This window comes from Triturus cristatus, chromosome 4_1 (assembly GCF_964204655.1).
Source record: "Triturus cristatus chromosome 4_1, aTriCri1.1, whole genome shotgun sequence".
Lineage (NCBI taxonomy): Eukaryota > Metazoa > Chordata > Amphibia > Caudata > Salamandridae > Triturus > Triturus cristatus.
In genome coordinates, this window is record NC_140585.1 from 1143732118 (window position 1) to 1143757443 (window position 25326).

General features: G+C 44.9%; 1 protein-coding gene across 2 annotated transcripts in view; it reads left to right on the forward strand.

Annotated features, from left to right (window-relative positions):
• The window catches only part of ATP13A1 (ATPase 13A1), a 412373-nt gene that overhangs the window by 251028 nt on the left and 136019 nt on the right, over positions 1-25326 (forward strand). For both annotated transcript variants that reach the window (XM_085654252.1, XM_085654251.1), the window contains exon 18: positions 3121-3320. In XM_085654252.1, the coding sequence (XP_085510378.1) occupies positions 3121-3320 (200 nt within the window). The remainder of the gene's footprint in view (positions 1-3120; positions 3321-25326) is intronic.

The window sequence follows — 25326 nt, forward strand, 5'->3', positions numbered from 1 at the left end:
AGTGGTGGTCCACCAAAAACCTTTCCAAAGGGCGACTGTTCCTGGACTCGGTTCCTCAGATAATACTGACAACGGACGTATCGCTCTCCGGCTGGGGAGCTCACCTATTGCATCACACCATGCAGGGGAGATGAACACCTCAACAAAAGTTACTCCACATCAACCATCTGGAGTTACTAGCTATATTCTTAGCCCTGAAATCCTTCCAAACACAGATTTCAGGCAAGGCAGTCCTAGTCCGCACAGACATGACAGCCATGTACTAAATACAAAAACAAGGCGGCACACACTCTCCACAGCTCTCTCAGCTAGCACAGAGCATATGGAGATAGGCCATACCCCAGAAAATCTTTCTCCTGGCACAACCTGTCCCAGGAGTCCAAAACACTATAGCCGATCTACTCAGCAGACAGACACAACAGATCCACGAGTGGGAACTACACCCACAGGTTCTTCACCTGTACTTTCAACTGTGGGGGCATCCACAGATAGACCTCTTCCCCACCCACGAAAACGCCAAATGCCCAAGCTTCGCCGCCAGATTTCTACACCCATTGTCCAAAGGCAATGCGATATGGATGAACTGGTCAGGCAGATTTGTGTATGCTTTTCCGCCTCTCCCACTCATTCCATTAGTGGTGTGCAAACTACAACAACACTCCCTCACTCTCATACTAGTAGCTCCAACTTGGGCCAGACAACCGTGGTACACCACACTGCTGGAATTATCTGTAGTACCGCACCAAAAGTTACACCTCTCTCCACACCTCTTTACCCAGAACCATGAAGAGATCAGACACCCGAACCCAGCTCAGCTCAACCTAGCGATCTGGCTCCTGAAATCCTAGAATTCGGTTACCTCAATCTTCCTCCTGACTGTATGAACGTCATCAAAGAAGCTAGGCGACCCACCACTAGAGCGTGCTACGCCGCCAAGTGGAAACGTTTTGTTGTCTACTGTCACAACAATACCATCAATCCCCTAGATGTGTCCATTCAACACATCATAGGCTATTTACTACACCTGCAAAGATGTAATCTAGCCTATACGTCTATTAGACTGCACTTCACAGCCATAGCAGCTTATCTGCAAAACAGGCAACATCTATCACTTTTTAGAGTACCTGCCATTAAAGCCTTCATGGAAGGCCTTAAAAGAATAATTCCACCCAGACTGCCACCCTCACCTGTGTGGAACCTAAACATCGTTCTCAACAGACTAATGGGGCCTCCCTTCGAACCTCTGCACAAATGTGAACTCCAATTCCTAACATGGAAAACCGCTTTTCTTGTAGCCATCACTTCCCTCAGAAGGGTCAGTGAGATACAAGCACTTACCATTCAAGAACCTTTTCTACAAATGCACCATAACAAGGTTGTTCTCCGTACCAACCCAAAATGCCTCCCTAAAGTCATTTCTCCCTTTCACATAAACCAAGCAGTAGAACTATCAGTTTTCTGCTCGCAACCACAAACCGTTGCAGAAAGAGCTCTACACACACTCAAAAGAGTCTTACTCTACTACATACAGAGAACACAACCTTTCCGTAAGACCAAACAGCTGTTTGTCTCTTTCTCTCCACTACACAAGGGCAACCCCATCTCCAAGTCGGGAATAGCTAGGTGGATTGTTAAATGCATTCAGATTTGCTACCACAAAGCAAAACGAACGCTATCCGTTCCCCCTAAAGCCCACTCTACACGTAAAATAGGGGCCTCAATGGCATTTTTAGGGAATATCCCATTAGATATCTGCAGAGCAGCTACATGGTCAACACCGCACACTTTCACTAAACACTATTGTGTAGATGTGCAAACTAAGCAACAAGCTAGTGTGGGCCAGGCTGTACTCAAAACATTATTTCAAACCACTGCAACAGATACAGGTGGTCGCCGCCAAGGGTGGGTACTGCTATATAATCTATGCACAAGTGTGTAATCTGCAGCTCATATGCCTCGAACGGAATATGCTACTTACCAGTATGCATCTGTTCTTGGCATGTAGAGCTGCAGATCTACACACGCCCACCCGCTTCCCCGGCTACCTTTCTCTGTTCCAGTTTATCTTATTTAGATACAACACACATGGGCATCTTTACTGTTATTGCTACGCTCCATCTTTCCCTGTTGGCGAAAAACAATCTGAGGATGGAGCCGAAGCCCATGCTTAATACGATCCAAAGGAGGAGTCACCGACCTCGTGACTTCCAAAGACTTTCCAAGAGGAAAAACAACTGCAAACATCCGGGCCCAACACCAGATGGTGATCTATGCACAAGTGTGTAGATCTGCAGCTCTACATGCCAAGAACAGATGCATACTGGTAAGTAGCGTATATTCCATAACCTACTTAGGTTTTTGTGCTTTAGATTGCTTTTCTCCAATGTTTGGATTTTGTTTTACTTCTGCCAGTGCAAAATGTATCATCTTCTGAATGCAAACCATAGGTAGAGGACTGATCCTACAGGTTTATTAGCAGAATACTTTTGTATGCTTTCAAAATTGTAAGCATTCATGAAAATCTGGTAACTACCATAGAGACACTGTCAGTTTTGCCAAGCATGATTTTATGAATTCATTTATGCAATAGGCTGTGGGCCGGGATAAAGTCTGTTTGGTAATATTTGGTGCCATTATCTGCTCCTCTTTCTTTCCAAGTCTCTCTCAACTTCCACTCATTCTCCCACCTAAAGACATCCAAGGTAGATCAGGCGTCCTACACGTGGGGCCATGTATAGTGGTGTCTCTCGCAATTATATCAGGATTCTCCGAAGTCAGGATTGAAGTTTGGTTCTCTGCAGTGGCAGAAATGTGGTCAAATCTTTACCTTTCAGGCAATTTGCTACAACAAGGCTAAGGCTTCATGTAATCTTACTTGCATTATGGACAGACCTTCCATGTTTAAAAGGATTAACCCAGTTTGCACAATTGCAGAGTAGTGCAAACAGCTCATCTAGAGGCAGTCTGTCAACATTATAGCTTTTCAACAGTGTGATTGCTTACATAGCAGTGTAACTTGTGATGGAACCACACCTATTTAAGTGGAAGAATTGTTCACCACATGACTTCTTGGTTTCCGTACTTGTTCTACTGGTGTCACTTTTTCATTTATGCTTGCAGATTCTGAATGGCAGTGGCATTCCATTGATGATCGCGTTGCCCTACCTCTTATACCAGATTCTGTGAAGGAGTTCACTGGGTGTCACCACTTGTGCATTACTGGTGAAGGCCTCAACCACTTACAAGAAGTGAACACTAAATTACTTCAACGACTTATACCACACATACAAGTGTTTGCAAGAGTTGCACCAAAACAAAAGGTATCTGCTTTCTTTCCTATTTATAACACTCTACCTTCAGTGTCTTTTGAGTGCACAAATATCTGTTCAATGGTTTGGGTTGTATTCATTGGAAAATCTCAGTTAACAATGCTCATGTTAAACTGCTATTTTAGCATGTACAAAAGCTATTCATTGAAATAAATTCCATCAGGGACTTTGGCATTACACCTAAAGTGAAAGCAATTGTCAAATGCGATGATTAGGTTGGGCCTCCAAGTCGGTGCCTTAACCAATCGTGTTTTTCATGGTGCTAATGCCTTTCTTGAGAGACTTTGACATGATAAAAGTCGTATTACTAGATAGTGCTTCGAGGGAAGTGATATTCAGTTCAGACTTCATTTAATGGTGGGAGGTGGGATACATGGTTGAGCCTGGTAGTAGTAGAAGACACTTGTAGAGATCAGGTAAAAGGTTGACTGATGTGCATGAAGGGCAAAGTTGAGCATAACCTGTGTTCAAGCCAGAACCAAGTAAGATGCTGATGCATGGTACATGAGAACCTTTGTATGGGGAGTATTTCTGTAGAGCATAAAGGATAATCATACATGCCTTCTGCCACTAATTATTGTTCTAACACTTTAGTCTGGTCTCATTACAGCCTGACATCCGTAGGTATGCCAGGCCCTCTTCCGTGTTAAACATTGTACCACTACCTGGGTGATGGAGGTTTCTTATGAAACGTGCCCCCAATTCTGCTTAGAGTTCTTAGTAAAGGAATGGGTTGTGGGAGAAGGGTCACAGGTTTCCTTTGCTTTCTGCAGAAAAGTCCGTAAGTTTAAACATGGTTCGAAACACATGCTTCCATACACATCTCAACGTGGCTTTATTATTAAAGTGACTTTCCATTGACAGTACTTGGTGATTAGATAAATAATCGATTTTTATAGACAAGGTCTGATGGGATTGTTTGTCAAGTTGCAATGATGTGCAAAAATGTAGTTCAAGATCAGCAGAAATTCATTCATTTGGTGCAGACCAGAAGTGACGGAACACAACACTGAGCTGCTACAGTCTCCAGTTGTCTTTCTTGGATCAAATGCTTTTTAAAATCTTTGTCAGAGAATTTCTGAAACATTTCTCTAAATGGCAGAACAGATGAGCTGTAACTGATGCACAGATACTGACCTTTTAATGCAGCTATCATGCTGGTTGTGTGGGACGGATTTACCCATAACTCCTCTCTTAGGTCATTTTAGATTGCTTTTTTTCGGCATCGTACCAGCAGACCATTCCTGCTTCCACAAAGATTTAAAGCCTTGCGTCAAAGAATTTCTCAAGGCTTGCAATAATTTGACTGGCTAAAAGAGTTTAAGGTTTTCCTTCAAGGAATCTCCATTGATTATCATAAGCACTGAACTCTTGTGCAGGATCCCAGAGCACACTTTACAAATGTACATTTTCACACTTTCAAGAAAATTTGTCAAATAAATGCAATTGTAGAACTACTTCCTAATGCAGACCACATTAGTAAATGTTCATATTTTCTCCTAAAACGATGACACACATCAAAACTGTCTCTACAGTTATAAAAGTGGCAAGATAAAAAATATTTCATGAAAAAAGTATTCCATAAACCTTTTTTTAAGAGGAAAAGAGAGAAAAGCAGGACAATGTAGGTGAGTAGGTTGCATCATAGAGAGACTGGAAAACTGACAATCCGCTAGAATCCCATAACGCCCTGTCAGTGACAGCTGCACCAGTAATTCTTTTTTTACTGTTGGCAACAGGATCCTGGAGCAAAAAGCTATACTTTTGGTTATCTCTTAGGAAAAATCTTTCAAAAACTTCAATTCTTGACTTGATTCAACTCCTTTTGAGTCAGTGATTTTTTTTTTTAGCTTTTTCTGACAAAAATGTTTTTTTCTTTTTCAATCTGATCACCTTCTCTTTTTGACAAGTACCCATTTTGTGGCAAAAAAAAATATAAAACTGACCCACATTATCTGTGTATCATTGGCCTTTCAGATACTCTTCTTCCACGCAAGTGCACGTTCTGACAGAAAATGTCATGAAGAACTAAGCTGAGCTAATTCGATGGCAATGCCAGGAATCCCTGTCTGGGAGCCTGGAGAAAGGGTTCCTTCTGCCTTAGCTCTGACCAGAATCTCTGTGGACTCCTCCAGATGGAGGTTCAGAGAGTCATTGTCACTCCAGATCAATGTTGAGATCAATTTCGAGGGCAGATTGAGATGGCAGAAAACATTCAATGGGTATGCCATTGAATCACACGACATCTAGTACATCATTGAGTCTTCCTCTTGGATTAGGAAACTTGCGTCCATTAAACTGCCTTCAGTCTCTAACTCTGAATGCTCCAAGGTGTGCTCCCCAGAGAAGTCTCCTCTGTGATTGTGCTCACTAATTTGTCTTCTTTAGTGTACACAAACTCCTCCAAGGAGTCATTCTACCACCTACAGATAATGTCATCTCCGATGCCTTTTTCGTTCAGCTGCGCTTCCTCCTTCTCTCAGCGACCTGCTAATTGCTCCAGTTCATAAGGATTCAGTGAGCTCCTATGCAAGTAGGTCTTTTCTCTCCTTACATACAGAGATCACATCACTGTCCTGAAAGGAGATGTTCTAGTGGAAGATAATATACAACAGATGTGACCCTCTGCCACTTGACAAAAATCTTTCTTTACTTCTATCAGTCAGACTCCCAAAACTTCCTCTGCTTTGTCATTCTCCACTGGCGGACGTTCACTTACACTGTTGGACTCTACTCCAGCCAGAATATCCACATTAGATGAAATAAGCACCTTCCATGAAGTCCTTGCCAGAAGTGCAACTAAGCTTTATATGCATTTGATACTGGTATAGACCTCTGTCATTATCAAAACACTTCAAACGTCTGCACCCTGTCTAAGGTTTTTATTAGTGCCAGGCTTCTGGGGCATGCCATGGACCTCTACGTATGTCAGGCATCAGCATAGGCTGTCCCTGCACATCTTTCAAAGAAACGCAGACCACCTGAACCAGCGCCTCTGTTTCTCAAAGTTGATCCTCCCACAGATTCCGTCATTCTCTCTGCAGCAAGAAAATAATGCCACTGCACCTTTGTTGATGGTTCATCTGGACAAAGAGACCAAATGCCTGGATTCTGTGTGGCGCAAAGTGAGGGGTGCATCAGATACCTCAAAGAAAACAACAAGTGCAACTGCTGTCCTTGGGTGGTTTAGCCAACCTATTTGGGACTCCCTACAGAGATTCGCTGTGGACCATCCCAGCGACTGGAGACAGAACTTTAATGAATTAATGCTGAAGGGATGTTGGCATCACACTAAATAAGCAGTATGGCTACACACAGTTATTGTCATGGTTTAGCAATGAGTCAATACTCCTGGCTGCATCTGACCGGTTTAAAACTTGAAAGGTGCATTTGATTCTCAATCTACTCATGTCAGAAAACACTCTCTTTGAATCCTAGGCAGAAAAATAAATTCACAGGATGAATTTGGAGTTGAGACACGGAAAGCTGTTGGATTAGACAGGATCAAGGATTCCAGAAGCATTTCAGATAACAGGACCCTTTGCATACTCAACACGTAATTGAAGCCCCTCTTTGGCCTCAGCAATAACACCAGCCAAGGCAACAATACCGACTGCAGCGCCATTCAAGAAAAATGGAGGCCACCAACCGTTTGCGGCTGTAAGGAAACCTCCAGCAGGAAAGCAGTGACTCACTCCTAATGTTGCCTTTCATGCCAGTAGGGAGAAGCATCGGGAAACCTCTTCAAGTGTCAAATAGTTTCAACGATGGGTGCCGAATATTGTGCACAATGGTGGCAATCTCTTCTTCTGCACCCCTATAGAAGAATCATTTCTACCAGAAACTACAGCAAGAGGTGAAAATCACATTACAAATGCAAAAAAAGGAAATAATTTATTCCTGTTTCTTTCTGATATAAAGAAAGGCACCAAAGAGCAAATACAGACTCATTCTCAGCCTTGGAGTAGCCAACAAATAGATTAAAATGAAGAAATTCAAGATGCTTGCAGTCCAGTTGATCTACGCTTAACTACATTGCGAAGACTTGATGTGTGCGGTAGACCTCAATGCACCTATTTTTCTATCACAATTGCGGCGAAACATCAAACATTCCTGAAGTTTCTAGTGGATAAAAAACATTATCTGATCAGGACTTCTTGCCTCAGATTCCTTACCTTACAATTATCCCCAGGTTGTCGGACTGGATCCAGAAATTCTTGAGCAGTACCCCTACACACTACACATTCAAGGATATTTTTTGGAGGTACCAACAGATGCCCAAGCTGCAGCCCGCCAGGTCAGGTCTGGACACTGCTGATTCGGTTGCCATGGCGATGGGATCGTCTGTGGATACCAGGAGGCACGCTTGTTTATAGGATTCAGGGTTTTCCCCTGATGTCCAAGCCACCTTGTTAGATCTGCCTTTCGACAGATCTCCCCTGTTTGGGGCCAAAGCTGACTTGGCGATGCAGCACTTTAAAGACAGTGGAGAGCCATAGCAAGGTCTTTGGTTCTCCAGTTTCAATCCAGCGGCTTAGGTTTTCGCAAGTTTTGTGGTTTTTTGCAGGACCTTGTCCTTTTGTGCCAGGCAGCAGCTGCAACAGCAAGCAAATAACCTTTACGGATCTTGCAGGGGAAAGGGTAAAGGTCCTCTGTGGGGTGCAGCACAATAGCAAGTCTCCTCCTCCTCCTCCTCCTCCTACTGCCACTCCAACTGGTGCGGCAGGAAAGCCACTCTAGCTCCCCCATCCTAGAGCATGCTTCTCCCGTAGGAGGACGGGTGTCCTGTTTTTTACAGCATTGGAGGTCGGTTACTACAGATCTCAGGGTGTTGAGCATCGTAGAGAACGGGTACTCCCTACCCTTCCGGGAGTTTCTCCCTCCTTTACCTCCCCGTCGGGGTTTGTGCTTGAAAGAGCACCTTCTGCTTCTCCAGCAGGAGGTTCTGTCATTATTTCAAAAAGATGCGATGAGTTGGTTCAGGTGCAGGAAAGGGGTCAAGGATGCTACTCCCGGTACTTCCTGATTCTCAAGAAGAATGGTCGCTTGAGGCCAATCCTAGACATCAGGTTTTAGAATTTTTACCTCAAACAGGAGAAATTCAAAATGTTGACCCTGGCTCAGGTCCTTCATTGCGCTGCAGAAGCAAGACTGGATGGTGTCAAATCGATTTACAGGATGCGTATTTTCAGATTCTCATCCTGAAGTCACATCAGAAGTATCTTCCTTTTATGGTGGGGTCTCAACACTACCGGTTTGTGGTCCTTCCGTTCGAACTTACTTCCGCACCTCAGGTCTTCACAAAGATGATGGTGGCAGCACATCTCCGATCAGGGTTCCTTTTTCCCCTATTTGGACGATTGGCTGCTCAAAGCGAAGTCTCATAGATGGTGCTTCATCACTTGCAAGTAACAGCACAACTGTTGTTCAACTTAGGGTTTTCGATAAATGTACCCAAATCTCATATGTTGCCCTCTCAGCACAACCTGTTTATAGGGGCAGTACTGGACACTACTGTAAGTAGTGCCTTCCCGCCTCAACAGAAGATTCAAGACATCCAGGCTATGATCCCACTTTTTTAGAATGGAGCTGCTGTTCCAGTCCTGAAGGTCTTGCACCTGCTATGTTTGTTCGCTTCCTGCATACTGTTGGTCAACCATGCACGCTGACATATGAGGGCCCTCCAGTGGTGTCTCCGCAGACAGTGGTTTCAACACAACTGAGATCTCGAAGCGGTGGTCAGAATCTCCAGAGACACTGCAGCAGAGCTGTTATAGTGGAGTGTTCTAGGCATCCTGTCTCGGGGGAAGTGGTTTCAACCTCCCTCTCCGGTAGCCACAGTGATAACGGATGCCTCCACTCTATTGTGGGGAGCTCATCTGGGGGATCTGGAGGTCAAAAGGCCTTTGGTCTCCAGATTTCACATCAATCTTCTGGAATTGTGGGCGATACGTTTGGCTCTCAAGGCCGTTCTTCTCTCCCTTCGTGATCAGTCGGTTCAAGTCCTAACGGACAACACTACTGTGATGTGGTACATCAGCAAACCGGGAGGAGTCTGGTCGTATCTTTTTTGCAGAGAGGCTCTGCGACTCTGGTCCTGGGCTCAGGGACCATCAGATTTGTGTGATCACCAATCTGGCCTTGGAGCTGAATGTGCATGTGAAGAGTCTCAGTCTTCAGTATTCGACCAATCACGAGTGGCATCTCCATCCAGAGGTTGTCCTTTGCATATTCAGGATGGTGGGGGTTTCCTCAGTTGGACCTGTTTGCCTCTTATGAAAATGTGCACTGCCTGTTGTTGTGTAGTCTCCAGTATCAGACTCTGTTAGCTTTGGGGGGCTTGTTTCAGTTAGATTGGAGCTCACAGCTTCTTTACGCTTTTCCTCCCATACCCTTGATTCCTTGAGTTCTGGGGAAGATTCGCCATGACCAAGTTAAATTGATCGCCCTTGGCCGAGAAGGGTGTGGTACACAGACCTCCTTTACCTCTCATTGCACACTCCGCCTCCCTCTCCTTCTCAGGGCAGACCTCCTCTTGCAGGGGCAGGTTCAACACTCCCACCTCCAGAGCCTGCACCTTCATGCCTGGAGATTGAATGTGGCAAACTGAGTTCCTTTTTTTCCCCCATCAGTTGTAATGGACGTTATATTATCGGCTAGGAAACACTCCACCAAATCGGTCTATTCTGGTAGGTGGGCAAGTTTGTTAAATAGTGTAGAGAGAGAGCGATTGATCCTTTGCAGACCCATTTGTCTGATATTCTGAGTTTTTCTCTTTCCCTAGCACAACAGGGTTGTGCAGTAGCCACGGTTAAAGGCTACTTGTCTGCCTTGTCGGCTTTACTCTGTTTACCAGATCAACCCTGGTTATTCAAGTCTCCCATAGTTATGAGATTCATTAAAGATCTCACAAATAAGTTTCCTCCCGCTCCTTTTATTCTGCCTCAGTGGGATTTAAATTTGGTTCTCACTTTTTTGATGGGTTTACCCTTTGAACCATTGCCTAGTTCTCCATTAAGGTTCCTAGCGTTTAAAACTATATTTTTGGTCGCAAGGAGGGTGAATGTCTTGCAACTCTTCGCATCAAGCCTCCATTTACATCTTTCCATGCAGATAAGATGGTTCTTATGACCAGAGCTGCTTTCCTGGCTAAGGTGGTCACTCCTTTCCACTTGGGAAAGTCCATCACCTTACCCCCTTTCTACCCTCCCCCTCCCAAGGAGGAGGAGAGACTTCATTGCCTGGACCCTAAGAGGGCGGTCAGCTTCTACCTGGATAGAACTAAGGACTTCAGGTTGGATGACCAACTTTTCAGCGGCTGTGTGGGCAAGATGAAGGACAAGGCGGTCCACATGAGAATGCTATCCAGGTGGATCATCCTCTGTTTCAAGATCTGCTATGCCTTGGCCAAGAAGGAGCCTCTTGAAGGTATTTGAGCTCATTCTACCAGGGCTAAGTCTTCTTCTTTGGCTTTAGATAGAGGTGTCCCACTTGGTAGACATCTGCAAGGCGGCAACTTGGGCCTCCCTCCACAACTTTGGAAAGCACTGTTGTTTAAGATTTGGACAGGAGGAGGGACAGCCATTTTGCATGTCCTGTGCTGCAGGATTTGTTGGTATAGGCAGGTAGGCACCCTCTGTCCCAAGTGGGACTGCTTGGAGATTCAATTCAAAAGGTGAGGAATCCACTGGCAGATGTATCCATCAGAAGAACAAGTTTCTTACGTTCGGTAACACTTTTTCTGGTGGATACAGTATCTGCCTGAGGATTCGTCACTGACCCAGCCACCTCAGTGTTGCTGGTATGCTTATAGCGAAAAATAATCAATGCATATCTTATGTGATTTATTATAAAAATCATGTGATGCTTGGCACTAGGAAATGTCTATGATGAAGAATTTCTAGTTTTGAATGCCTTGTATAATGTGTATACTTGTGAAAATGTCGGTTCACCAGTTCGATACAAGGCACGGAAAAAATGGGTGGAACTGACGTCCGCACGCCAACAAGGTCTTCTTAGGGCTCTGATGATTTCATGCGGAGTGGCGTGTGGAGCCGTTCCATCGTGACGTCCTTGTTGAAGTGAGAGAGCTGAAGAGAAAGGTTTCCTTCTAATGTCCATATACCAGCACGGTCACCCAGTGTGGGACAGGATCCACCATCACCTGCCCTACTGGCAGTCGATAACATCAGACAAGTGAGTTTTACAAATCGTCCAGAGGGGCTGCTCCTTCGCCTTTCTAGAAATAACCCCACCCCTTCCACCCACTTAGGGCAAGCTGATGTAGGACCATGTCGCTTTGCTCTGTCTAGAGGTTTTGGCCTTTTGGCCAAAGGAGGCATTGAGAAGGCGTCTGCATCAAAAGAAGGTTGAAGTAGTTATTGCCCCTACTTTCTGGTGCCCAAAAAAGGACAGAGGCCTCTGTCCTATTCTAGGCCTGCGTCATTTCAACTTCTTCCTGAAGAAAGTAGTTCAAGATGCTCACCTTAGCTCAGATGTTGTCTGCCCTGAATCCTCGAGCCATTTGGAAATGTGTCCTGCAACTCTAACACTACCATCATCCACGTCCTGCCGGCCCACAGATGTTACCTGCGGTTCATGGTGGGCCGAAAGCACTTTCAGTTTGATGTGCTGCCTTTGGCCTTGCGTGTTACAGCAAACAAATGATGGACGGAATGCTGACAATGCAAACATTCTCTCCGAGTCAAAAGATCTGGGTTAAATCCATAAGCCTTTGGCCTTACCAGCACCCCTCGAGTGTTCACCAGGGTGGTGGCAGTGGTTGCAGCACACGTGCAGAGGTTAGGGTTTCCAGTCTTTCCCTACCTTGATTGGCTGTTGAAGGCAAATTCGCCCAGGCAGTCCTCTCCCACCTTCAGACTATGGTGGACCTCCTGCATTTTCTGGGGTTCACTATCAATGTGCCAAATTCATACCCGACTCCCCCCTCGGACACTCCCTTTCATCTGAGCTGTTCAGTACACAGTGCAGTTTCAGGCCTATTCTCCTGAACAATGAGTCCAGGATAGTCAGGCTATGATTCCGATGTTTCACCCTCTAGCCTGGATTTTGGTGAGTCTGACTTTAAAGCTGTTGGGACTCATGGCTTCCTGTATCTTTCTAATGGCACATGTCCGTTGGCATATGTGGGGGTGACAAATGCAAAAAGAACAATTGATGGCCCGAATGCAGCTCAATGTCATATATTTACCAGAGTACAGAGTCTGGGCCTAAATCCATTGTTTTTTTGCTCCCCATGCCATTCCACTTTGACCCCAGCCATATGCAAATCATTTTTGACCCTGCGTCTGTAGTGGGGCCTGAAGTTCTAGGTGGGAACTGCGATTGAGTCCGCAGAAAACTCCACTCCCTTCCCCAACCACAGCTGACTGTGGTGACCGATGCGTCACTCCTGTGCTTGGGCGGCAACCCGGGAGAAACTGAGATCAGAGGACTGGTCTCCGGCAAAGTCCAGACTCCATGTCAACTTGTTGGAGATTAAGGCGATCCAGTTGGCATTGAAAGCCTTTTTACTTTTGCTCAAGAGAAGGCTGCTGCAGGTGTTCAGACAACACCATTGGCACGCGCTACTGCAATAAACAGGGCAGGGTGGGGTTGTGGACCATTTGTCAAGTGGCCCTACGTTTCTGGGCAGGACTGGAGTGTCCGGGCATTTCTTGGTTGGTTCAACACCTGGGGTGCTCTCTCAACCCAGGGTGAACTAACTCGGCCGAGGCCTAGTGAGTCATGAAGTGCGTCTCCATCCGGAGGAGGTGCAAGGTCTCCCTTCAAGACTGGGGAGAGCCTTGGTTAGATCTGCTCACCACTGCCGAGAACACACAATGTCCATAGTTCTGTGCTCAGAAGTTTCCATGGTGGCTCTTGCACTGAGACATTTTGCTTCTCGTGTGGAGCCGATGCCTCTGTACGCCTTTCAGTCGATACCACTCCTGCCCAGAGTTCTCAAGAATATCAGGAATTACCAGGCCCAAGTCATCCTTGAGGCTCCGGATTGGGCACTGAGGTAATTGTTTTGAACTCCTGAGCATGAGTCCTCTGATCAGGCTGCCCCCTTGGTAAGATATTATGTTGCAGCAACAGGGTAGGCTCCGGCACCAAACCTGTGTACCCTCTGCCTTCATGCATGGAGATTGAGCGACGGGCAGCATTTGACAGTTTTCGACCTTCCTCCCATAGTCTGATGTCATTCTTGCAGCCAAATGTTCCTCCACCAAGACACTTTACACCTGTGGTTGGGACACATTTGTGACCTGGTGTGCATCCAAGAACATTAACCCTCTTTCTGCACCCTCTCAAGTTTTGTTGTTTGTTTTTTCTCTGGACCAACAGGGCTCGGCTCTGGCCACTGTTAAAGGTTATATGTCGGCCAAATAAGCCTTCTTGCATTTTCTGGACAAACCTTTATGTAAGTCACCTGTTGTGTCTCTGTTTCTTACGGGACTTCAACATCTGTTCCCTCCTAGACCATCATGCTCCAATGGGATCTCAACCTGTTCTTTCTCATGTACACACCTTTCGAGCCCCTGCACAGCTGCCCAATTTGCCAACTCACCACCAAAATGCCTTTTCTGGTGTCTATAACATCGGCTAGGAGAGTCCGCGAACTGCACGTACTCTCCTTGCACAACTTTTTATCCAGACAAACTGGTTGTGAGGACCGGTGTAGGAAGCCTGCTTTCTATGTAGTGTACCAAAGTGAGGTACACTATGTAGAAAGTCCAGACGGCCATTATTGGCTTACACGGCTTAAATGAATAATCCCAAATGTTTTTGTGGTAGTGTGGGTGAACAGTTCAGGCTTATCAATAAATGAGATTCACTCAAGAAGAAACTTCAAACCAATTCTGAAAAAATAACATATATTTTTATATAATTTTAAACACCAAGATCTTCGGGACCAGGTAAGTAATTTTCGTGTTAGCAATTTTTCAAAAACATAGAAAATATAGCTGTCATATTTGAGGCATGAGCCTCGAATTCTGTAATGTTATTCTATAGGAGAAACATAACACTACATACGGTCATTTGAAAACGACTTACAGGACTGTTCTTATGGATTTAGGTTAAGTTGGGGAGAAGGTCCAAGAAAGTACTCACAGTTCAACTTTACCTGCCATGCGGTGTCTGGGTGCAGAGGTGCTTTTCGCAGTGGTATCCTCGAATGCTGCACATTGAATTCAATGGGCAACAGTACCTGCAAAGAAAAGCTCCAAGTGGGGATTGGGGGACCAGACTGGCAGAACCCATGGGAGACTCTGTTCTTGAGAGTCTCTGGAGCAAGGGGGAACCGATGGATAGGCTCGGACTTGGGCTGTGGGGCCCGGCTCCAGAGTTATTTTATCTGGCGGGTCACTTGTGTTGGAGGCTCTCACTTTTTAGGTCGACCTAGAAATGGGGACAAAACAGGACACCATGGCCACTCAACAATGGCCTTCCCTGATGCTGATGTGTCACATCGGTAGGTCTGTCTTGGCAGTGTTGATGTCCGGCTTGACACTGAACAAGTCTTAGCTGCTGCAAGGGCTCCGGTACCAAGGGTATTGGTGTAGGGTGGCACCTGGGGTCCTGACGTCTTCAAAGTTGGCAGGGAGATAGATCTGACCTCCTGGAGCACGGTGACCACTTCCTGGGTAGCTGCCGCATTGGTGGACCCAGTGGTCAACAGGTTGGGAAACTGACTTTTCAGTTGGTGCCTGGAGACTGCAGGGAAGTGGCTCCTCCACTTCAATGGAGATGTTGGCACAGTGCTGGGCATCCTCCCAGGCTCTCAGAAGATGCACAGCTGCAGGACGAGCCGGGTCTTTGCAATTGTCGGGACAGGAGCAGGCAGACAGGGTTTGATTCCAAGTCCACAGTTCTCGCCTCTTCGTCCCTTCTTTGTCCTTTTTCTTCTTCATTTACTTGAAACGGAGTTCCCGGTGTCAGTGGGACACTTGCATCTAAATATAGGGGTGTTTAAGGGAGTGAAGGGTAGTAACTAATGGGCTATTTACCCCTGGGTTGACTACACCCCCTATATGACCACTTCATGTGGGAGTGGGCATAACCATGTCCCGGTTTTCCTAATTCCACCAAAAACAAGATGATGGAACCGTTCTTTCATGGAGCACATCAGGCAGCCCACTTTAGGGGTGTGAATTGACTGGTGGTGCTACACGCCTACTTGCATAAATAATTTCCCGCTTGTTCCAGTGACACCTGGGTAACAGGGCAGGGTGTGGCATAATCCCAGGTTTGGTGGAGCAAGTGGTCGCATATCAAAGGTGGCAGGGGCTTTGAAGCCCCTGGCCTTGATATGCTAAATCACTAGCCATCCTGCTGGAGGAGGTATGAACACCTTCCTTACGGAGTAGGCATTGGTACTGGCCTCTGACAACGTTGGCTTTCACCTGCATGGGATCCGAAACTAGTCTGTGGTTGTAGGATGTTAGCCAGCACACCAGATAGTGGTACTTTTTTCAGGGGGCACCTCTTAAGTGCCTTCTGAGTGCCTGGCATAATAAATCTTGTACTGGCAACAGTACAGATTTATTAAGACAGGGTGTTCGATACCAAACACCATAGGTTTCAGTAAAGCCATTGTGTAGCTGGGGAACTTGTAAGGTCCAGTGCCCAGTACAAATGCTTAAGGTGGCTTCCTTGTTCACGTGCAACATCTAGGAAGTGAACTAGAGATCACAGGGGCATATTTGCTCATGGAGCTATATCCTCAAATGTATCATAATGCACCCTGCCTGAGGGCTCTTAAGGCCTGCTGTAGGGGTGACTTACATATAGTACATGCAGTATATGGGCATTGTACACAGGTAGGGTGCAATGTTGTATTTTCAGAAGTGCTTGCAACCTTTCACCAGGTTGCAGTGGCAGTCTGTCTGTAGGTTTTGTGGGGGTCCCTTGGAGTGAGAGGCAGCAAATGGGGGGGACATCTGCAAAGAAGTCCAGCTTCCTACAACTGTTCCTTCCTCCTTTCTGAAGGTTGTAACGCCTTTTTATGTAGGCCAGAATATCATGTTAGGCCAGAATACCACGTTGCCTGTCTTTGCTCCTCCTCATCCTTCTAAGGAAGAGAAGACTATCCGCCACCTGCACCTAAAGATTTGTTCTACTGTGGTAAATAAAATTCCTTTACCTGGACTGAATTTGATACATAATCATAATAAAATAGCTCAGTAAAATGAGAGGCAGAATCCGTGGTATTAGAGGTTCGGAATGGGCTTTATTCCAATAATCGATTATAATCGGATGCTCCAAGTTCCATCATCACGGGGGTTCAGGAAGTGAAGTACATACTTTATTGACAAGAAGTAACTTTTATAGTACATACATTACAATGAAGCGAATGCAGTAGGCGTAACAATTGATAAGGAAATTGACGTTTTACCTGCGTAACCGAAAATGGGTGTAATAAGGAGTAAGAAGGAACATAATTGGTTATGATGTCACACATAGGTGGATCTATAAGATAATACTTGGCATAGATGCGCGCGCAGCAGTATGACGTGTAATTGACGTGCAACTAGGGGGTGAAGGGGACTTGACATTTAGCTCTACATGTGGAGACAAAAAGTCTGGGGGGTCAAGTCAACCTAGTCCCAAATCATATCTAACATCCTATGTTTAAAGAACTATGTTATCCACAAAAGAAGGACTCTCGGACAAGATCTATTCTATACTGACTGTGCGTGCGTGTACAAGCGTCTAAGTGTCTACACTGAATGCGAGGGGGTAAGAATATTCCCTGGTAACAGGGCTATGAATTACTTGCATGAGGACAGAGAGGCCGAGCCTTTGCTCAGTAGCTGGAAGAATGTTTACTTAAGCTGCTAGACAGGAATGCATCGGCTAAGGAGTGAAGCAGATAATTCGAAGGTGAAATACAGTTCTTGGCAGAGAATAGGCTGATGTCAGGCTTCATGAGCCGCGCAGAGAATGAGACAAAGTTCATGGTCACAGATGCAGGCTCAGACTGGAGCTTTCAGAGGCAGAAGGCAAGAGGAGTTTTGATGACCGAATCAGGGCCTACTTGCCTGGACTGTAAAATGGCATAAGTGAACCATACAAAGCCGGTGGCCTTTCATATTTAGGAATGGAATATCCGGCCTATTCATGGCGGATCTGACAGAGGACATGTTGACGGTGGACGCACATGTATTTGCGTCTTCATAACTGGAACTGGAGGGAACATACATGTACTTGTGACATGCACATAGAACCGTTGGGGTCCAAGATAGGGGACATAACTGACCAGAAAAATCCATATTTCCACATTCCCTCCTTGTCCCCTACTTGCCCGTTAAGAGATATCAATCTTCATCAATCCATTGATCTGTTCATGTAGCATCATTTGTTCTTCTTTCTTCTTCCGTGACGAATGAAATCTTGATGGTGGAATACACGATGTGGTACACAGACCACAGATCGCTGGTCCACATTGTAGACATAGACAGCAACTGAATAGTATGAGAAGGCCAATACCTAGGAAGGATAAAACTCTCCATCCCCAGGCTGATATCACACTCCAAAACCAACTGGACCAAGTCCAAGTGCCTGGGTTCTGGTGTATCTGGTTTACAATCTTATGAAGGCGAGTGATGGCTTTATATACAGATGGCGAATTTTCTGGTATGAATACGCAGCAGCTTGATCCGATGACCCTACAAGCTCCGCCCCTATCAGCCAGGATGACGTCAAGGACAAGACGATTTTGAAGCACAACAATCCGCATGGCAGACTGCTCTTCCGTTAAATTGCCTAAGGCGGAAATAGTTTCATTCACTACTGCTTCAAGTGTTCTAGTTAATCTACGTATCAGCTTGCTATTAGTAACAGTACCTATATAGGGAAAGATGCCTTTATTAAAATCTACATACTTGTCCCATGCCGTCTCAGTGTAATCGACAATGGGGAGATCTCTCCGCTCTCTGTTGTGTACTAAATGAATATTTCTGTCATAATCAGGAGGAGCTAGGAAAACAGGTGGCAAAAGGAATGCAATGTAGCAGGTACCATCCCAATCTAGAGGTAGACGCATATATGCAGTCTGACCACATATAAAGTAGGAGTGGCGAGAAGCTCTAAATGAAGATTTGCCTTGATCACTGAATTCTACTATAGTAGTGCATTTACTATGGCCCATATGTATGGAACCAACCTTTCTTACACACAATTCACCCTTCGCTGGGAATACTGACATGGTGGGTAAGACTAGTTCAACTTCGGATACGACATTTAGAATCATGAGATTAGGTGTAAAATTACCTAATCCATATACTTCATTTTCTAGATCAGTTCCTGTTCTTTTGGGGCGACCCTCCTTGTCAGGGTAGCAGACCTTGAGTAAAACTAGGTTCAGGTTTCCCCATACCCAATGATCTTGGTAAACTGCTGTGTCTGAGTCTATGGAATTGATTAACCTAAACCATGCTCCACAGGAGCCATTATGTGTAAATGGATGTGGAAAGAAAGGCAGGACTCCTTCATAATTCTGATAGGGAGGGAGTCGGCCACACACCCAACAATTGGTGGCATTACTAGTCTGATGGGAATGATGTAACATACTAATGAAAGTGTTATTGCGCAGCGCAAGTCTATAGGACAATTCATGCGGAGGTAAGTCACTAAAAGAATGTTCAGCAGTAACATTATAAACATGTCTAGACATAGGGTAATATATGTGCAACAATATACTTGCAGTAACTATTAAAAGACTCAAGAAAAACAAAATTAATAATGTCACTATGCAGTGGCTACGCAGTGATTTACAATACGCCTGTCGTTTCAACATTTTCCAGGTATTTTCTCTACTCAAGTCCAAGGGATACATGTCAGAGACAATTCAACCGCTTCACCTTGGAGAGGACTTAAACAATCAAATTGCTCGACTTGTTGGGCCTAAGCTTTAGTTTGTAGTTTTCAGAGTTATTCTGTTCAACAAAAGGAAGTTTTGTATCAGTCTGTGAGGGAGTGCAGGGCACAATGTCTATATCCGAGGATAGTCCATGAAATTTCTTGATATGACTTGAATGAATCCAGCCCTTGCGGCCCTCGATCTTCACGGCTGTCCTTGTGGTCAGCAGGACCAACTTGGGTGATTTCCACCTGGGCTCCAGCTGAGTCTTTCGGTCGAAATTCCTCACAAAGACGAGATCACCCGGAACTACGTCATGGGGTTTCACCTCAGTGTTGTCGGGAAAGGCTGCAGCTACCTGTGAACGACAAGATTGTAGTGCAGACATCAAGGAAGCCAGGTAATCTGTCAGCATATTACAGTCAACATCAGTTATCTTGCGTGGTATAGGCGTCCCCCACATATTTGGTGGTCTGCCGAAGATCACCTCATACGGGGATAGCCCTGTTCGTGAGTGTGCTACCATTCTCATGTAAAAGAGTGCAACGGGTAACGCTACTACCCAGTCGACACCTTTCTCTCTGCATATTTTGGACATTCTGATTTTCAGTATCTGGTTATGTCTTTCTACGAGACCTGCTGCCTCGGGGTGTCGGACACAGTGGAATTTCCACTGATAACCTAACAGAAGTGAAACGTGTTTCATTAATTCGGATGAGAACGGCTGGCCGTTATCTGAGTGAACAACACGTGGTAAACCGTATCGTGGGAAGAATTCTCGAACCAACTGTTTGGCAGTAGTCGGGGCAGTGTAATCTGAAACCGGGTATGCCTCTGTCCAACGGGACAGAGCGCAGACAACTACGAGAACATATTTGAATCCTCGACATCGTTCCATCTGGATATAGTCCATCTGGAGTACTTCAAAAGGGTGATTAGGAGGATGAAATCCACCCTGTTCTACGGGAACGCTTTTTCCTGGGTTAAACTGACAACAGATCATACAGGTACGGACCTTTTGTTTGGCTGCTGCTCGTAAATGTTTATTGAACCAAATGTGTTGAATGCTGTCTAGCATGGCTTTTTCTCCTAGATGTGCTGGACTATGTATAGTGTTAATTATAACTTGGACCATTGAATCAGGAAGGAACCATACAGACTTTTCCTTCATCATCCATCCTTGATCCGTTTGGATCCCTCCTAATTCAGTCCATTTCTTTATTTCGTCTGGTGTAGCATGTGTCTGTATGTCAATTACGTCAAGAGTAGGATCTTTAACTGTCATACAATGTGTCGGTGTCGTGACTATTGTCTTTGTCATGTCGGGGGTTTGAGTTTGAGCAGTCTGTTTAGCTGTTCTGTCGGCTAGATCATTGCCTTGGGAAATGATATCAGTAACCTTCGTATGAGCCTTACATTTCATAATTGATATTGCAGTGGGTAGATGTATTGCATCTAATAAGGCATGAATGAGGGGTCCGTGCTGAATGTGGACACCGTGGGAAGTTAAATAACCTCTCTCTCGCCACAGCACGCCGAAGTCATGTACAACTCCGAATGCATAACGTGAGTCAGTGTATATGTTGACTTTTTTATTCGTGGCTTGAATACAGGCTTGTGTCAGAGCGATGAGTTCTGCGGCTTGAGCTGACAAGGTATTTATACGATTAGTTTCAATGACTTCAGTATCTGTTGTGACTGCGTAAGCGGCCACTAACTCTCCTGTACTTGTTCTCATACATGAACCATCTACATACAATGTCAGGTCTGGATCTGACAATGGGACATCGATTAAGTCTTGTCTGGGTTTTGTCGTTATCGTAATAACTTCAATACAGTCATGAGCTAGTGGATCTGTTCCGGTTACTGGCAAAAGTGTGGCAGGATTCAATGTGTTACAGCGTCTGATTTCTATATGTCGCTGAAACAATGTAAGTTCGTACCCTGTAAGTCGCGCTATAGTCAAGTGTTGTGTTTGCGTTCTATTTACAAGAACCTCTACTGCATGTGGTACTTGAACTGTCAATGGATGTCCTAACACTATGGCATCGCTTTGTCTGATTGCTAAAGCTGTCGCTGCTACTGATTTCAGGCATGCAGGCAAAGCCTGGGCTACGGGATCTAATGTACTAGAAAAATAAGCACATGGTTTGTGTGCTCCTGCTTGTTCCTGTGTGAGTACTGACAAGGCAGTACCTTCGCGTTCTGTAACAAAGAGTGTAAACTGTTTTCTGTAACATGGCGTTGCTAAAACAGGTGCTTGACATAAAGCTTTCTTTAGGCTTTCAAAAGCTTGTGTATGTTCCTGAGTCCAAGGGAGAACAGTCGGTGTGGCTGCCTCCTGTGTGGTTAACTGAATGAGTGGTTTTGCTAGAAATGCGTATTGAGGGATCCACTGCCTGCAATATGACGTGAGGCCTATGAAAGCTCGTACTTCCTTTTGTGTCTTGGGTATTGGCATGTTAGCTATTAACTGAATGCGGTCGGGTGTAAGCTGCCTTCCCTCCTTGGACAGCGAGTGTCCAAGATAAACAACTCGCTGGACACAGAATTGCAGCTTAGAAGGGGACACCTTGTGCCCCTTTTCGGCTAGAAATTGTAAAACTGTCAGTGATGCTTTTTCACATTCCGGTTCGCTTCTCGCGGTGATCAGCAGATCATCGACATATTGAAGCAAGGCAGTGTTAACTGGCATGTGGATACTGTCAAGTTCTCGTTTCAGTGCTTGGCTATAGATGCTGGGGCTTTCTGTAAATCCTTGAGGTGCGCGTGAGAATTTAAAGCTACGCCCATTTAAACTAAATCCGAACAAATATTGGCTTTCCGGATCTATTGGGACGCTGAAAAAGGCATTCTTGAGATCAATTACAGTAAAGAATGTTGCTTCGGAATCAATAGCTGTCAGTAATGATGAGATATCTGGGACCACAGGAAATTGTGGCACAATGCATTTGTTTAACTCGCGCAGATCAATAACCAATCGATATACTGGCGGGGCCGTAGGATCTGTTCGTTTAAGAATCGGAATTATCGGTGAATTACATACATTGGAGTCTGTTTCTACAACTACTCCTTGGGCAATAAGCTCGTCAATGATTTGTAGTAAAGCCACTACAGCATCTGGTGGTAATTTGTATTGTCGCATTCGTGATAGCACCACTCCTGCCTTTAATGTGACTCGATATGGTGTAATATTCATGCAACCAACATCAGTAGGGCCTTGTGCCCATAGATGTGTAGGTAAAGTCTGCAGTCGGGGATCCATGTCTCTAGACACATAATGACCTTTAAAATCACGTAAAAACAACCTTACTCCTTCCGGAGAACAACATATTATGGCTCCTAGAGCTTTCAACGTTTTTATTCCTAACAAGTTTTCTGGACATGATTTAGTAAGCAATAAATCTGTAGTTCGGGTCAGAGGTCCTATCGTAAGTGGAAGAGGCTGTGATACTTCATTAACAATAGGTTTTCCTGAAAAACCAAGGGAAATATTCTGAGAGCCTGAGAGGGGTGCCCCTGGAACTTCACTACGTTTTATAGTTGTTCGACTTGCCCCTGTATCGAGTAAAAATTTTCTATCTTGACCTAATAATTCACTATGTACATAAGGTCCTTCTTGATCTACAGGAATCTCGATAAGGGGTAAGTCAACTTCCCTCTCTAGGCTAGTTCATGCATAACGCTGATACTCAGGATATTCATACTGTGCGGTCTGATACATTTGTCGTGTTGTGGTCTGTGTGGCAGCAGCAGGCAACGGTGGTGCAGCTGGCACAAACTGTATTGGCTGTTGTGCGACTGGCATGGCCTGGGCATGCTGCATAGCTCCTTGTTCATTCTGATCTTGTCTGAGTGGCCGTGATCTTTCTTGTGTTTTACCTATGGCGATATTATGTTTTAAAACTGGACAGTCGTGTACGTAATGACCTGGCTTTTTACAATAATTGCATGTCCCTTTTACAGGTCCTGCTGAATCGGAATGTGTCATACCCTTTTTATGTCCTTCAGCTGGAACTGTCTGGGAAACTAGCATTTTCATTTTCGTGTCTTTCATGCGTCTGTGTTCATGTTCTTGTTCCTCTCTAATTCTATTGTGATGGTACTGTAACATTTGTAACATTTGTGATGGAGTGTTGCCTTGCCAGGTACTCTCGAATTTTAATACTCTATTCTTTACTGGGGGCAGAGCATTTTCCACTAATTTTGTTACAAACAGATGCGGGTATGATTCGCTACTTGCTTTTATGCCACTATTTATACCAAAACATTTTTCGAATCGGGCATAGTAATCACTAGTGTCTTCATCTTGCTTCTGTTTACAGGCTGAAATTGTACCCCAATCTTCCTTTTTCGTAGTTAATAAACGTGGCAGTACCTGTACTAATAAACCTGGTAATGCTTTAGTTTTATCCCCAAGTCCTGCTCCTGCAGTTCGGGCCTTTTCTTCCGCTTCTAACACTGACCATTCTATCTTTTGGTCTCCTACCTCCCACTCTTTTTCCTTGAGTTTCTCATAAATGCCAGCAGGCATCAATACCTTTAATATTGTCATAATGTCGGGATAGGTATACTCTCCCATGAGTAACATGTCTTTAATTTCTCGGTGAAAACCCGCTGGATCTTTGTCATGACTGGGTACCACTTTCTTCATTTGTAACAATTCTATTTTTGATATGGGCGTATATACAAATACGCGCCTAAACTCGTTGTCCTCGCCTTTTATTGGGTGCACTTCTCGTAAGGGATTCTGTCTATCCATGTGATACGTGGTTCTTTCCTTGACGGGCAATGAGACATGCTCTGAGCATACAAAAAGAATATACTGCTTTCTTGATTCTAGAATTTCTTTAATTAATTTAGTACCTGCACCTCTCCATTTATTCATAAGCAATTCAGTCAATATGTCAGGTAAGGGACCAGGGTCCGAATGCTGACTCCGATATAGTATAATGAGTTGTTGAATCATATAAATCCCAGCTAACCTCTGTTCATCTGGGGTGAGATTCAAAAATGTGCGTACTACTGTATCATCACTATATTTTCCGGGACTGTCCACCCAATGGACAGCTGCCCTGGCTAAATCTTGTTCATCCATAGAATCGAGAAAATGATAACCCCTTCGTTCTCGGAGTAGTTTGTCGGCTGTTTGGAACGAATGCTCGTTAGACCTTATATTAATTATAGGTATTTGGAAATTCCTGTTATTATCTGGACATATCGGACGTATCGAGTCAGTATGACATCTAGTCTGATTCCTATTACAAGATCTTCCTCTACCTACATAGGCTATGGTGTCCGACTGTCCCGCGGGCAGTCCTGACCCTTCTTCCTCGCTTTGTTCGAACTCGTCTGCCTCTAATCTTTCTTCGTGTAGGCGTTCTATCTCTTTACGGATCTTTCGGCACATGGCTATTATACAATTTTGCTTATCGTGTCTCCCTTCTGATATATTCTGGCTCCATCTTGTAAGAATTTGCATTGCATCCGGGTCTACCCCCGGTCGGTCTTGATTTCTGATCACACAGTTTATGAGGAAACGTAACAGTTCCCCCTGTATCTCTACTTTCTGGTATTCCATAGCTCTGTTAATACATTCTGGATCTCGCCCTGTTTGGACAAAATGATATATTTTATCTAGATGCGCAGTCATTCCTGGTAACTTCCCTAAATACACTGCGGCTCGTCTGATACGCAATGATGCCAGGGTCATTTCGTCCTCTTTACCGGGCACCGGATCATATCTACAATCTATAAGAAGTTCCTTAAGCGCACGGGCACTTACGAGTTTGGGTGTACGTGAATGCGCTGACTCTTGAAAAGTAAGTTTATTTATTCTGGGTGGCGTAGAAAAAATATTGGTAGCACCTCCCGTGGCCCCATCTGGGGCGTCGGGTGTGAAAGGATTCGTCGAACGTGACACAGCAACTATAGGTGTAGACACAGCTATAGAAGTAGCTGTAGGAACAGATGCAGAAACAGATGTGCTTGCCGGAACTTGTGACTCGATTTGTTGCTGTAGGGATACGGGTGCTGGATCTTGGCGTGGGACCTCCCTGGTATGCGGTCTATGTGGGGCGGAATTAGCATACTCGGGAGCTGCGTCATCTAAATATGAAGAAAGAAAAA